The following is a 14,342-nucleotide window of genomic DNA, read 5'->3' on the forward strand; positions in this document are numbered from 1 at the left end:
GTCTTCTATTACAGTACAAAGCTTTTATTGATTTGTGATGAAGTAGTCACATTCCCACATTCAAGTGTATTTCTTAGTTTTGCGACTTTTGAGGTGAAAGTGTCTGTGGGGGCCTCCCCAGTATGCACTTTCATCTAACTCACAGGGTCACAGGAGCCACCTTTAACACTCACATTTAGATAGCTTTGTAAATACTAGTTTGAAGTTCTTGGAAGTGATAAGTTCTTCCCTTCTTAATATAAAAAAATACAGCTAAATATATTTGTAAGTGTATAAAACACATTTGTCATTCTTGCTCTGGGCTTCGTGTAGGTATCATATATACCTGAAAATGGAATTTAAATAATCTTCCTGAGCAGAATGCCAAAATAGCTTTCAAATATCTCCCCAGCCTTTCAAGTTGGCCAGTGAATAGAAACCTCACCACTGAGCCACTAGGCAGTTCTGAAATCCCGTTTGCAGATAAAATGAGCAATTCAAGGCATGACATGAACATTTATGAAATTTATGGATTTGTGTTCCAGAATTCAGATTTAAAAAAAAAAAAAGGAAGAAATGTGAGTTCTGGTTTTCAAATACTTTTTCAAACCTCATGCAATTTCTGCCAAGCAATGCAAAAATGCTCTCCACTCTGCTTTCCACACTGGGTCTGAGGCAACGTCCCATGGGAGGGAGGGCGCCCAGGTGGAGGCCCTCTGAGCTTGGCACACCAGACACAGCTACGTGGAGCAACCTACAATACACACAGTATTTCTGAGCCTTCTCCGAGCAATCTGAGGTAAATGATCTCCAGCAGAGAGATGAGGCTTGGGTGTGCTTCAAAGGTTCTCCAAGGTCAGAGAGAGGGAGTGTCTGAGGTCACAGGTAGGTTGTAGAGACTTTACAGTTCCCTGAAACTGGGGACACAGGAGGTCTGCACATGGAAGAAGGAAAGCAGGCATTTCTCAGGCTACTGCAGCTCTAGGTCATGCTATGATTGGAGGGGCTGCAGAAACTCTGCTCTTGTCTCCCTCTGCCCCTGGCTCACACAAAATGAAATTCAATCTCTGGGGAAAGGACACTTCCAGAGCCAGATGCAGCACAGACCACCATCTCCCATACAGCATATATTCTTAAGGATTCATCTTGACCAAGAGCAATTCCCTTGGTGTGATCACTGCAGAAAAATCAAGATCATTTATCTCTTAAGTCCGGGGACCTGGGAAACAGCACAAAGCTGCCACTGCCTGAGGAAAAGAGCTCATCAGATGAGGGCTCATGGAGTTCCTACCCACCAGCCAGGCTCGCACATCCTCAAACTGATTCAAATTAGAGCAATGTGTGAACAATAAATCAAAACAAACTTTTCAGTGCAATAGAAAAAACAACAACAAACAGAAGCAGGTTGAACAATAAGACAGAAGGCTCTAATACAATATAAAGTAAACACTGAATGTTTTCCAAAGCCCAGAGGGCTCATTGTGGAGCTTGGCTGGCCTGGAACATTTTCTATAGACCAAGCAGACAGAGCCACCTCCCTTTGCCTCTCAAGTGCTATCATTAAAGCTGTGTGCACCTTCATTTTGGCTGGAGGAAAATCTTTTAGATCAACATCTCGTGAGTTATACAATATATTGTATTCCCAGATGAGTCTCAAAATGGGCAGTAAGGATTTTCTACAAATCATCTTACCAAAATATAAAAATTTGTTAAAAAGTCTTGTTTTTTAATATATATATATTAAAAACATAATGCCTTGCCTACATATCTGTGTTCAAGAGGAATGCCGTACATATCATGGCAAGAAAAGCATGTCAGATCCCTTGGAACTGGACTTACAGATGGTCGTGAGCTGCCATGTAGCTGCTGAGAATCGAACTCAGGTCCATGCAAATGCATTGAGTATTCTTAATCACTGAGCCATCTCTCCGGCCTCAGATAGTTAGATTTTAATCTTCAGCAAGGAGAGTTCAGGTACATTTGTTTCTCAAACAAATGCAAGATCAGCTTTGAAAGAGCACCCAAGCTTCAAGGAGCAAAAAGCCTCAGTTAAAACTGTTAACTAAGCTAATCTAAATACATCAAAAGAATCTATAAATAAAAGATAAAAGCCCTTGTGGGTATTTATCATCAAGAACTGCAAATGCACAGTCACATTTTCAAACTGAAACCTCTACTATTACAACATGCTTGACTGACAGGGCTCAAGTGGAGAGAAATGGCAGCCAGAAGGGAAAGTCCTTAGTACCATAAACTCACATCCTAATTTTTATTCCCTTTGTGTAGCTGGTACCACCAAAAAAAAATTCATTTTCATTAATTTTCAATAAACTATAGCTTAAGCATTAGCTCTCCTTTTGGAACACAAATTAATCAAGCCTGCCTCTGCTCAGCCCTAAAAAGCCATCTTTCTTATTATTAATAGATATTTCTAGTGCCTTCTGGGGCAAGTGGCTTGTTTGTATCATTATTGTCATTATTTCACAACTGGGTATCTCCTCAATTGCATAAGTACATTAAAGAAAATGCAAGCCACGTACATTTATAAGTTCGAAGTCCACAAAGAACCTGGTCAGAATGAGAGGGTCACCACATTTGGGGAGATGGTAAGCTAGTAACAGTTTGTTTGCCCACACTGTCTACAGAAAACCATGGAGTTCATGACAGTGATTCTCATGGAAGGGGTGCTTTTACCCAGATTGCTTATGTGCTAAATGACTGACCTTTCCCAGGCGTGTGAGGAGGGCAGCTTAGGGTGCAAGTGCTGAGCCATTTATCTTCGTAACTGGGTGTGAGGAGCAAAAAATGATTGACCTTGTTCCCCACTTGACTAGAAAGCTTTGAAAGGAGATAATGCTAACAGCCCTTAGACAGGCATCCCTTTCCCAGCTGGAACATCACCAAATTGGTCAGTCTATTACCCTTTCCTGGAGCGGAAGGGTATTTTGTGCCTAGACCCCAAAAGAATATATATACACATTCTCCATTTGTTCATTCATCCAGTCGTGTTCAAAACATACCTCTTGGTCATCCACCATACTACTGACATATGCTACGCACAGCAAGTTGACCAGATCCTTGCCTCCATTCTGGAGCAATCAGATAAGACAAACTGGCATGGAGGGAATCTTCCATGAGGAATGGTGTGGTAAAGTTAAACATGGGGGAAGGAAGCAGATGTTAGCTTTTTATTAGGAAAAGGATGGACAGAGTCTATATCCAAGTTCTTCTGGACAGAGGAGGGCACGTGCTAGACATTGCTTGGACAAAGAAAGGATGGAAGCCACCAGGTTGATACTGAATGTTTGGAGGCCCTGGCAGAGAAAGCTAGTGGGGGGCAGACAAGAGGCCAGCAAAGGGCTCCACCAAGCAGCTCCAGGGTGGTCCTCCAGAGCGCTGCGAAGGCACCAGACAGGCAACAGATAGATACCAACTGTCACCCCACTTCCAAATCATCAAGGGGGGAGGAGGAGAATGAGTACCTCAAATTGTTTCACCAATAGTGGAGATGACTCAGATGTTTCTAGTCTCAGTGTTCACTCTTTAACAACCTACTTTGATTAGAGACCGAGGCCCAGCAGGGACCACACTGAGGTAAAGACTGACTCAGCTGAGAGGCAGCTACTGGGGAACAGAACTCAATCGGACCATTAACTAAGAAGGCCTACCCTACTCTAGATTAATCAATAGGTGTCTGTGGAGTTGCTCATGAAAACCAATATTCTTTTTAAGAAGCTTAAAACAATGGGCAAAGTGCTCATTGTACAAGCATGAAGACATGAGTTCAAATTCCCAGCAGACACAGCTGGCACTGGCGTGCATGTGTAACACCAGTGCTGAAGTTAAGAGAAAGAGGAAATCCCTCCCTAGCCAGCCATTGAGCTACAGATTCAGTGAGGGACCCTGTCTCAAAATATAAGGTTGGTAGTGGTGGAAGAAGACACCTTGGGTGTTAACTCTATTTGCCACACATGGACATATATACCACCCCAAGTGCTATACACACACACACACACACACCCCACAAGCTTTAATAAGATGCTCCCTAAATCTTGGCATATAATAGCTTACATCTATGTAGGCTTCAATGCTTACAACAGATGTAGATGTTTCTGTGGATATATTGGGAAAGTCTAAATTCACTTTAGCAACGGAAGAGCTGATATATAAACTAGGTACACTTCCAGTACGTGATCTGGCAAATTCCTAGTGAGGTTTCAAATGCAGAAACATGCTGGGTCTGCTTCTGGGGAAGCTTCAGGACTCGTAAGGTTCCCATACAACATCCAACTCTGACTACTTTTGAAATTTAATTTCTTGCCAGTAGCAGAGTATGGTGTGCCTCTAATTAATGTCACTTTGAGACTGTTATGTGGAAAAGCCCATTAAGATGCTGACACAAACGATGGCTTAGCTATCAAGAAGGGACAGCTGGGCAGGAATGCAAAAGAAAAAGAAAAAAAAATTGGCACCAGGTGAAAAGAAAAAAGAGAGATCAAAATTAAGAGGATAAATTAGATAAGAACATAAATTATCACAGAGAACAGAGATGGTATTGCATCTTTGCAAGAAATGCCATCTCTTGCTGAGGGTCATACCCACAGGACTAGGACACAGCCTTTGTGTTGATTCAGTGTGACAGTTCCAACACTCTGTGTAACTAGTGTTTTGAAAAGACACACATGGAGGGTCACTACCAAAGTTAGCATCATGCCAAATGCTTTTGGTCAGTACTAGAAATGTGACCTTGTTGAAAATTAATACACCATTTAAAAGACAGTGAATAAGCTACAAGGCCACTTGCTGTGTCTTGGACTGTAGAATTTTAGAAGGACCCACAGCATACAGGCAATGAAAGATCTGCCCGAGTGCTGTAGCCAAACCAGGCTTAAATCAAAACCTGATGTAGCCACCAAGGCAGGTGAGCCAGGGAGTTTTAGGCTGGGAACTTAAGATCTCTGCTTTCTCTACATTTCCTTTCTCTTTTATTCTGATCTGCTTGTTTTTATTTTACATGTATGGGTGTTTTGTCTGCCTGTATGCAAGTGCTCTATGTAAAGTTCCTGGTGCCTGTGGAGGTCCAATAGGGTGTTGGATCCCCAGGGATTGGAGCTGGATGGTTGTAAGATACAGTATGGGTGCTAGAAACGGAACCTGGGTCCTCTCCAAAAACATTAAGTGTTCATAATGTCTGAACTATTTCTTCAGCTCTCCTCTTCCTCCCGGTTCTCTTTCTTATCCCTACCTTTTTCCTACTCACCCTGCCTACACCCCCACCTCTACTTCTCTGAACAGTTGAACTACATCTCCCATTCCTTTTGAACGCCCAGACTTTGGTAGAACCTCCCCTGACCCTCCCCCCACCCCCCCACCCATCAACGATCTTCTCCTGCCCTGGTAGCTGGAGTTCTAATCATTCTACCGTGTTTGACCAGAATAATCCCTCACAATGCATTAGAGGTTGTTGTCACATGTGCAAGGCCATGTGTTTGATTCTCAGTACTATGAAAGCAAAAAGGTCTTACAGGGCAAAGTGCGTAAGCAGTAGGCATCATTGTGACTACTGGAACAACAGAACTCAGTCAAAAGACAACTTCTGTTGACACCTGAAAGCCAGCTTCCCCTTCCCAGACATTTTTCTAGAAGATCTTAGAACACTGCTCCTCACAAAAGCACAGGTGACCTCATGCTGGACGTCCCCTCTGCGCCTCCTCCCTCCTGCCCATCTTCTATGTACTCCTCCTCTTTCCTGTCCTCTTCTATTCCTCTCTGTCCCTCCTTTCTTCCCTCTTCTTCTTCTTCTTCCCTTTTCTTCCTCCTCCTTCTCTCCACCCCTTTGTTCTTCAACCCCCCCTTTTCCATCTTCTCTGCCCCTCCTTCACATTTTTATCCAGACTCCTCTCCTCCACCCCCACCTCAGTTTTTATTCCTTCTGATCTTCTACCCAAACAAACAGTGCTTGGCTTTTGCTTTATCTTGTTTTTACTCAAGAACTATGTGTCCTGTCTGTTTCCGATCCTTCAGGCTGTCAGAGAGAGCAAGCAGTTTGGGTGGGGATTAAAGGGAGCTCCCGGCACCCTTCCCTGATACCCCTTCCACCTTCGCACCACCTAGTTTTCTCTGCTAACTTTCTGAGATGCAGGGAGTCTCTCCCTCCCATCCCCTGGCCTACGGTATCTCTGGAGCCCAGGACAGCACCTTGGTGTATCTCAGCTGAGGTTGGCAATCATCCTTCTTCCTTCAGCATCACCATGGGGTGCTATAAAAACCACTGCAGCAGCTCAGCTGTGTCTTCCTTCTTTGTTTCTTTCATAATGTAGCTCCAGTAAAAGGAAACACTGGAGAACCCCACACAGGAACTGTTACCAATGCCTTTCCACTAATATACACGTGTACATATGAAAGGGGATACACTTGTAGAAAAACACACATTTATATTTTACTAACAACAACTGAAAAACTGGAGCAAATTACTATCAAAGCATTCAGTGCTGGCTGGCCACTACGGTGAGATGTCCAGCTGATTCTCTGGACAGGGACACCCTGAGATGCTGGCTGTACTCTATAAACCACACTCACTGTGCTGTTTTAATTGATGTAAAATCTTGATGAGAAATAAGGTTTCATATCAGGGCAGAAATGGCCACATAACTGGTCTCCACCAGATGTCCCCTATGGACTGAGCTTGTCTAAATTCTGTTTACCTAGAACACTAAGGCCTTGTCCAGATGCCACTGAACTCAATCATGTCTAGTTACCCGGACCTTTCCAAAAAGACCATTCTAACACAAAGACATATCTAAAGAGCATCATCAAGGATAAAGGAGTTCTGGGTGGCTGGTTGGGATTCTGAGTTAGACTGGTATGCTTGAGCCAGGGGAGAAAGGTACACAGGTCTGGGAGTGTGGACCAGCCATCAAAGTGCAAGCACGGGGGGGGGGGGGGGGGGGGGGGGGTGTCAGTCACCTGAAGCCATGCGAAAAGCAGGGTGAATCTGCATGCTCTTAGAATCCCAGTAATCGTGACATGGAAAGTTAGAACAGACAGATCCCTGGGAGCTCACAAATGGCCTAGCCTACTTGTTCCAGGCAAACAAGAGATCCTGTTCTAAACAAACAGAGAAAGGTGCCTGAGGCTTGGAACTCAGAGATATTCAGGATGCAGGCATGCTTACTTCTGCCCAGATAACATGCACACACTCATGAATGGAGATGGCAAATCAGTGGACAGATGGGCTTTAGACTGTTACCTAAAGGACTGCCCTCCAGCCTGGCTGCTGTCCTTGGTGCTAGCGCTTATTTTCTCAAGTCTAATAACATTTATTGTTAAGACTAAAAGCTTACAGGGCACTACAGTGCGACAGTTACCCTATCTTTACATAGAACAAATATGTTTGCCACTGGAGTCCAGAGGGTTCAACTTGTGTGACTAGAACTATTCAGAATCTACCCTTGCGTTTCCTTACGGCACTCACTTATGACTATATAAGCCAGAGTCATTATCTGAACAATACAATGGGACCAGGTATTGAATCGAGAATGAACTTACAACCCAGCATGAAGTGTGAATTCCTGAATTCAGTCAGTAAGAAAACATTACGAGGTCAGCACCTTCTCAGACTCCCTGGTTTGTTTTTAGGCACCTTCAGTGCTTACATCTGTGAACTTCTGATTCACCAGAGATCTGTGACTTATTGCCCCTGACTTACTGCTCTTGCTGTAGTAGTCTGAGGTTTGCACTGCTCTTCTGGGTTACAACAGTTGACAGAGTGACAAATCTTCCACCTCCTGATTTTATAGAAAGGGTTCCAAGGGGAGAGGGGAAAAGCAAGGACAGTACTGATTGGCACTTGGTGTTGCTGCCCTCAAGTGAGTCAGTCTGTTATGTCTGTATTTGCAGAACAGACCCAATTCACATATTCCCAGTTATTAATGAGACCTTAATATGATCAGTGAAGCCAAATCCTAGAGCTTGGAAGGCCCAAGATCAATTAGTACTGAGCACAATTAGTAGAGAGTACTGTGCTGAGAACACTCCCGGAGAATACTCCTTTGATGGATAAAGTTTCAGTAGGGAAAATGATTGACAAGAGCTGATGGCAGGAACCCTGGGGTAAGTTAGCCACACAGCAAAGGTCAGCATTTTACATTTTACCACAAGCTAATCCCTCTCTGACTTGTTTGATTCTTTTAAATGACAACCACAGAAAGGATATTAAAGAAACTGTTGGAAACATTCAGAAGGGTTTCTCCAAGAGAGGTCCTGGTAGGTAATGAAGTCCTGAATGTAAGTCTCACATAGGAAAAGCTGATGGAAAATACCACTAGAAAAATAAAAAACAGAAATGTGACTGGCCACTATTGGAAGACCATCCAACCCTCCCTGGGGAACTCTACCTCTCCTGAGCACTTCACAATCACCAACCATCATCACAAACAGCTTCTGAATAGCGACAGCCATGCCTGATTCAGTAGGTTCTTGCTAACTGGTTGGGATGGAAGTGTGTGCTTTTTACAAGCCATTAGAATAGTCAGCTTAGGAGACCTTAGGAAAGGACAGTTTCTTGCTAAAGCCTCCCACCATCCTGGCAGAGGGTCCTCTTGTGACTCTCTGGTGCCTGAAGCCTTTGTCTTGTCATTTTTGGATTCACTGACTATCCCAAGCTGCCCATTACATGTAGTGAAAAACACAGGTCCGTGGATAGAAGCAAGGCAACACAGAGCATCAGAAGCCTGGGGTGTAAGAATAATGAGATCCTGTTCCTGGAGTGTGGCTGGATTCTGTTCCATAAAATGAGAAGAGAATAATTAATTGGAAGACTCCAGGCACTGATACAAGTGAGACTCTTAAGGCTTGGAGGTGACTGGGCAAAGATGAGGAATGACCCTGATGGGGTATGGTAGAGGTTGTAGTGAGGTCTATAGCAGGAAGGTTCTAGGAGCTTGAAGAATACCAGTGATAGTCCCCAGAGAGTGGTTGGGGACCACAGGAGCCTTCTTTAAGAACCTAGAGTTTGGATGTAACTAGCACAAAAATGTGACTATCACTGGTAGGTATACTACTACTTGTCTGTTGCTCATACCCATTAGGATAGCAGCACTTCTGAGAAACCCAGCCTAGCAGATTGACAGGACAACAGAATGGGCAGACATTGTTAGGATGTCACAGCATAGATGTGGGCTCAAGTCCAGCTTCTCACTGTATGGGGGCTATGGTCAAGAACAAGGCGAGGGCCAAGGTCATGTGAGGAACTGAAAAGAGAGGGACTCTGCATACTGAAGAGGTTGGAGAGGGGCTCTGTGTCTACCCAAGAGGATGGAAGGATCTATGTGCCTACCCAAGGATCTCTGGCTAGGATGGAACAAGGAGACAGGAGTATCCTTGGGGTTTGCCACTTGGGAGAAAGAGCTAAGTACAAGAAACTGTCATCCATTAGGAAGAGCTGAGGGAGCACATGAGGCCCAGGTGGGAAGGCCAGATAAGGGTGTCCAAAGGTGCCTAGTATAGCAGACTGATAACCTGGAACATAGATTGTGAATCTAACTCTCTTTCAGTGAAACTCATCACAGGAAATGTTTGGTAACACTTTGGAGCAAAATATGGTCACTTGATTAACAAATAAACTACACCAAACTCAAATAAACTAACTGAACTCAAAGTCATGCCTGTATTTACAGAGCCCACAGAGACAGTGTCAGCACGGGAGCGGCCAATGCTTCTGTCAAATGTTTACAGAGCACAAAATATAAATGAGGAAACAAATGTTATTTTCAATTTGAAACTCACAATGCATACACACACAGTGTACACAGCAAAAAAAAAAAAAAAAAGGTGACACAAACAGAGGGAGTTGGTGTTGACACAGCCACTGTACACATGGTTACCTTGCTGGGAGATGCTATCTATGCAAATCTGCCCCAGAGAAACCATTCCAGATGGCAACGCATCCCTCACCATCAACCAGAGTCAGCTGTTCATGTTTGACCCCTGGTGCAAATGAAGAATTTAGAATAAAGAATACACATGTCTTATAATGAGTAGAAAATCCAAGTAAGGTAGTTGGGAGAGAGCATAAAGCACCACACAAATTGATTTGGGAGGTGGAATGGTTCAAGATATGTATGCTAGGTAGCCCTGACCTGGTTAAGAAAGTGAAAAGCCTCCCAGCAAAGCAACGCAAGTTTCAATGCAATACTACAAAAAACACAATTAACTACTTTATTATGAGAGAATCAGAATGCACCCTGCCTCTCACACACATATCCCTACCCCTCAAAAACCTGCTTGGTCTCCACAGTGAGCTGAGATCTGCCATGTTCTGTCTTTAGAGAGTCATTACTTGCAGACAACACAACCAGGGAGTGCATCAGAAATCTTGACAATGGGAGAGATATAGTCAAAGACAACAGCAGCTGTTTTCTCTACAGATCCACAGAGGCAATAGCCTAGGATTGATATTCCAAAAGGCAAACCCAAGGAAATTATATGCATATTAATTTATGTATTAGAACACAATATTTATGGTCAGAATAAACCCTTTGGAGACATATATAATTTAATCAAATTACATATAGTATTCTTTGGATACTTCCTCAAGCATTGAACAATGTAACCTGGGCATGCTAGACAAATGTAGGATGGGGATAGGATTTGACTCAGAGGCCATGCATGTCAACTCCTGCTCTAGGAGGACAGGAAGGAGGTTATAAAACCAGGCAGTTGTCAATGTTTAAATCCATGGTTTTCTCTTGAAGATTTCTTTAAATGCAGTAAACATAAAGTTTCTTTGAAACATTCCGCTCCTCATGCTTATAACGCAATCAGATTACACACTTCATCCAAGAGCGTATGTTCACATTCTAAATTTAATTTCAGTGACATCTTGGCTGTAGACGTGTACTGGCTGGTACCATAAAGGCAGACACAGAAGCAGAGTGGTAAACACATAGGCAGGCGTCAGTTCCTATGATCACAAGCATCTCATATTGGGATGGCGTCTGAATCGAAGCTTCTGTTCTGTGAGGCCAGCAACCGACCCCCCCCCCCCCCAGCCACCGATTGTAACGCTCTCCTGTTCTTATCTTGTAGGCTTTCATATCGGACGGGGCAAGACACAGCTAATTGTGACACGTGCAGGAACAGTGCATGTATTATCTATAGGTATGTTAACATTCTCTTCCCACTTTGTTATTCTGAGTGACAAATGCTGTTTACCCACAATTGCAATTGCAAGAATCATTGGGGGCCATGCTGGGAAGATTTCATCAGACAAAAAAAAAACAAAAAAACCTTCTTTGACCATAATCCATAATTCTAGGCTATGTCTAAACAGCCATCCTTCTGCCCAACCCCCAACCCTCAACCCCAGGTATACAACCCCAGGATGAAAGAGAGAGTGAACACGTTTATCTTGTAAATGCACCTTTGTGGTCTCAGGAACAAGTATCATTTTGATGGCTTGCTCCCTTGGAATCTATAGTCTTGAGCACAGAACTGCGCTCTGGCAAAACAATAAAACATAAGCCCTTCGGATGGTATAGATCAAAGGCCTGAGTCCACACTGGTTGGGAATGGTCCAGTTCTGTCACACAGCATGTTCGGGTATTTTCAGGGAACTTACAAGGTCCATGGTCCTGAGACACGATCCCCTCTCAGGAAACTACAACTGTTTGCCATGTGGTTTTAGCTATAATTTAAATGTTGTAATAATTGACCCCAACCAGAATAGATCAGAATTCTTTCAATAGGCAAAAGTTACATTTAGGCCTTTGACAGTAATTTAAGATTTTAAGGCATGGTCAAAACTTTGAGAAATTCTATCTTTTGGTTTGTTTTCTAATTGGGGGTGGGGTTTGAAATTTTTACAAACCGTGGCCACAGTGACAGGTGTTATGATTTAGTTCATTTTAAACATGAAAACTGAAGTCAAGGGCCAAGAGGGATCTCATGCCTGGGCTGGTGTGAACTGTGTTGCAGTGGTGAGTGTAGATATCTAGGAGATTAACTGATGTCATTTCTAATAGTGTAGCCCTTATGGTGGCAATTCTGGTTTCCTGAGGGCACCTAGAAGGTAGGGTTATTCATACCCATGTGTGTGATCACGCACATTCCCATCAGCAGCATCTCCATAGCAGTGTGATCTCCCACATTTCCACCAAGAGCATAGTGGTTATGGTTAAACACATCCTTTTCCTATATCCTGGTCAACATTTACCAATAGTGTTGAATTTATGAACTGAGGCAACATCTCATTGTGGTTTTGATTTGTATCTCCTGATGGTTAGCATTTTTTCTTATACCCAATGGTTATCTGTGCATTTTCTTTTCAGAAAAAATGTTTCAGAAGGATGTAAAATTATCAAAAGACAGTTAGTAGTAACTTAGTAGTTAAATATGCCTAAAAATCTAGAGGGAATCCTCCTTGCTCCCCTGGTTTTTTTGTTTGTTTGTTTGTTTGTTTGTTTGTTTTTAAAGGAACAAAACGTCACTAGCACTGCATCAAAAGGGCAAACCTGGTCAGTGTAGGAAGGCTTCAGGCCACTTGGGCTCATACCCATCAGTTTCGTGCTGACAAGCAACCTAGATACCCAAGGTGAACATCCCAGATAGGGCCTGGGTTCTTTAAAAGTGGAGCTGGGTCTCATGGAAAATTTGTCAGGGAGCTAGCAGAAGAAACCACAGCTAGACTCTGAATGACCCCAATGATTCTGACTCCCACAGGATGATGAGGAGAATCTGAAGGGATACATTGCTCACAGCTAGGTGAGCATGGCGGGCCTCTGATGGGTAGGAAGACACCAGGGGCGCTGCCAATGTCCTGTAATGCACAGAAAAGCCCACGAGAATAAAATCACAGGGTCCAAAGCATCAATAGAGGTGGGGTTGAGAAAGCCACCATGTTGAAAACATCCTACACTGGGGTTTTGTAAGAAACATAAGTTAAAGGCACGAGCAACAGGGAAGGAGCCAGGAAGCCCCCAGCAACCCCAGCCAGGGCATGAAGTTCTTGCTTGTTCTTGGTTGCTGTCCTCGTTAAGGTAAAAAACATCCAGGCACCACACAAAGGCTTTCCTATCTAGAACTCCTAGTTCCAACTCAGAGGGAGCATCTTTCTGATGAGCGCGCTGAGTAGGAAGTTGACACCACATCCACAGTGTGGATAAGAGCTTTGAATCAACAGTGAGGGGCTTTAGCCAGGACATCCCATTTTTAACTAAAGACATGAATACAATTAGAGCCTGCAAGTATATTAGGCAATTCCTCCCTGGGCTTTAGCACACTTCCAGGGCCAGAGTTCATCCAGTCGCCTAATGTGAGAAGTCTGAAATGGAAAAGATTTCTAGAGAAAGTTCATGGGGTGAGCATGTTCAGACTAAAACTACTTAACATTTTGTGGGTGACTGAGAAAAGAATTTATTAGGACACTGTCCAAGGTAACTGAAAATAATTTAAATAAATTTAGCTCTAAATCCAGAGTTAACTTATATAAAAAGTGGTATTAAAGGTGATTTTCATGAGTTGGAGAAGGATAAGAATTTGTCTTTGGGGGCAATTAGCCTAGAGTATTGAATTGGCTCAACCAGCATTCTGCAGGAATTCAAATACATTAACCAAAGGTTTCTCATGCAAAAAAAAAAAAAAAAAAAAAAAAAAAACCACCAGTATCAAGACATTAGAAGAAGATGCCAGTATCTGAGGAACACACATATAGGAGAAAGACAGATGATCCCCCATCTCCCACTGCGTAAAGCAGTAGGTTCTAGTCTATTCCCAGAGACCTTTGCATTAACAACAGGATTTGGTGGGGTGCATTTTCACAAACAGGATAGAGAAGAGGCTTTTTATTGCCTCACAGGCAGACTCCATCAGACCCTGAACCAGTGCCAAAGCATTAGCAGAGGATGGGGTGGGAGGAAAAGTGGAGTTTCCCCTCTCTCTTCCAGAAAAGTAGTTGAAAATTATTCCATTCAGAGCATTATGAAACAAAAACACATTTCAACTCCAAAGATGTGTTGCACACAGAAGCTACTTTGGCTTAGTAAGCAAGTTGTAGAACATTCTGCATGTTAACTCCACGCCAGCTAGAGCTTCCTCCATTCCTTAAATCCTTCTTTCAATGAGTCTTGTAGTGCGTGCTCAATAAGATGTCCTACCCAGTAGAACTCACAAAGCTCATCCAACTCTCACCTTGATGTTCCTGTCATTCTTTGTTTGGTTGGGTTTTGAGACAGGGTCTCACTTTATAGCCCTGGCTGTCCTAGAACTCGTGATGTACCAGGCTGACCTTGAATTAACAGGGATCCACAGGCTTCTGCTCCCTAAGTGCTGCAATTAAGGGTGTATGCCACTACACCCAGCTCCTG

General features: G+C 43.3%; 2 protein-coding genes across 2 annotated transcripts in view; one reads left to right on the forward strand and one right to left on the reverse strand.

The window, feature by feature from the left end:
- The window catches only part of Dock1 (dedicator of cytokinesis 1), a 510,172-nt gene that overhangs the window by 265,252 nt on the left and 230,578 nt on the right, over positions 1 to 14,342 (reverse strand). The window lies entirely within an intron of this gene.
- Insyn2a (inhibitory synaptic factor 2A) overlaps positions 1 to 14,342 on the forward strand; it is a 54,908-nt gene that overhangs the window by 27,014 nt on the left and 13,552 nt on the right. Inside the window, exon 3 of the mRNA XM_052196515.1 lies at positions 11,068 to 11,139. Within this exon, the coding sequence (XP_052052475.1) occupies positions 11,068 to 11,139 (72 nt within the window). The remainder of the gene's footprint in view (positions 1 to 11,067; positions 11,140 to 14,342) is intronic.

Source organism: Apodemus sylvaticus, chromosome 1 (genome assembly GCF_947179515.1).
Source record: "Apodemus sylvaticus chromosome 1, mApoSyl1.1, whole genome shotgun sequence".
NCBI lineage: Eukaryota > Metazoa > Chordata > Mammalia > Rodentia > Muridae > Apodemus > Apodemus sylvaticus.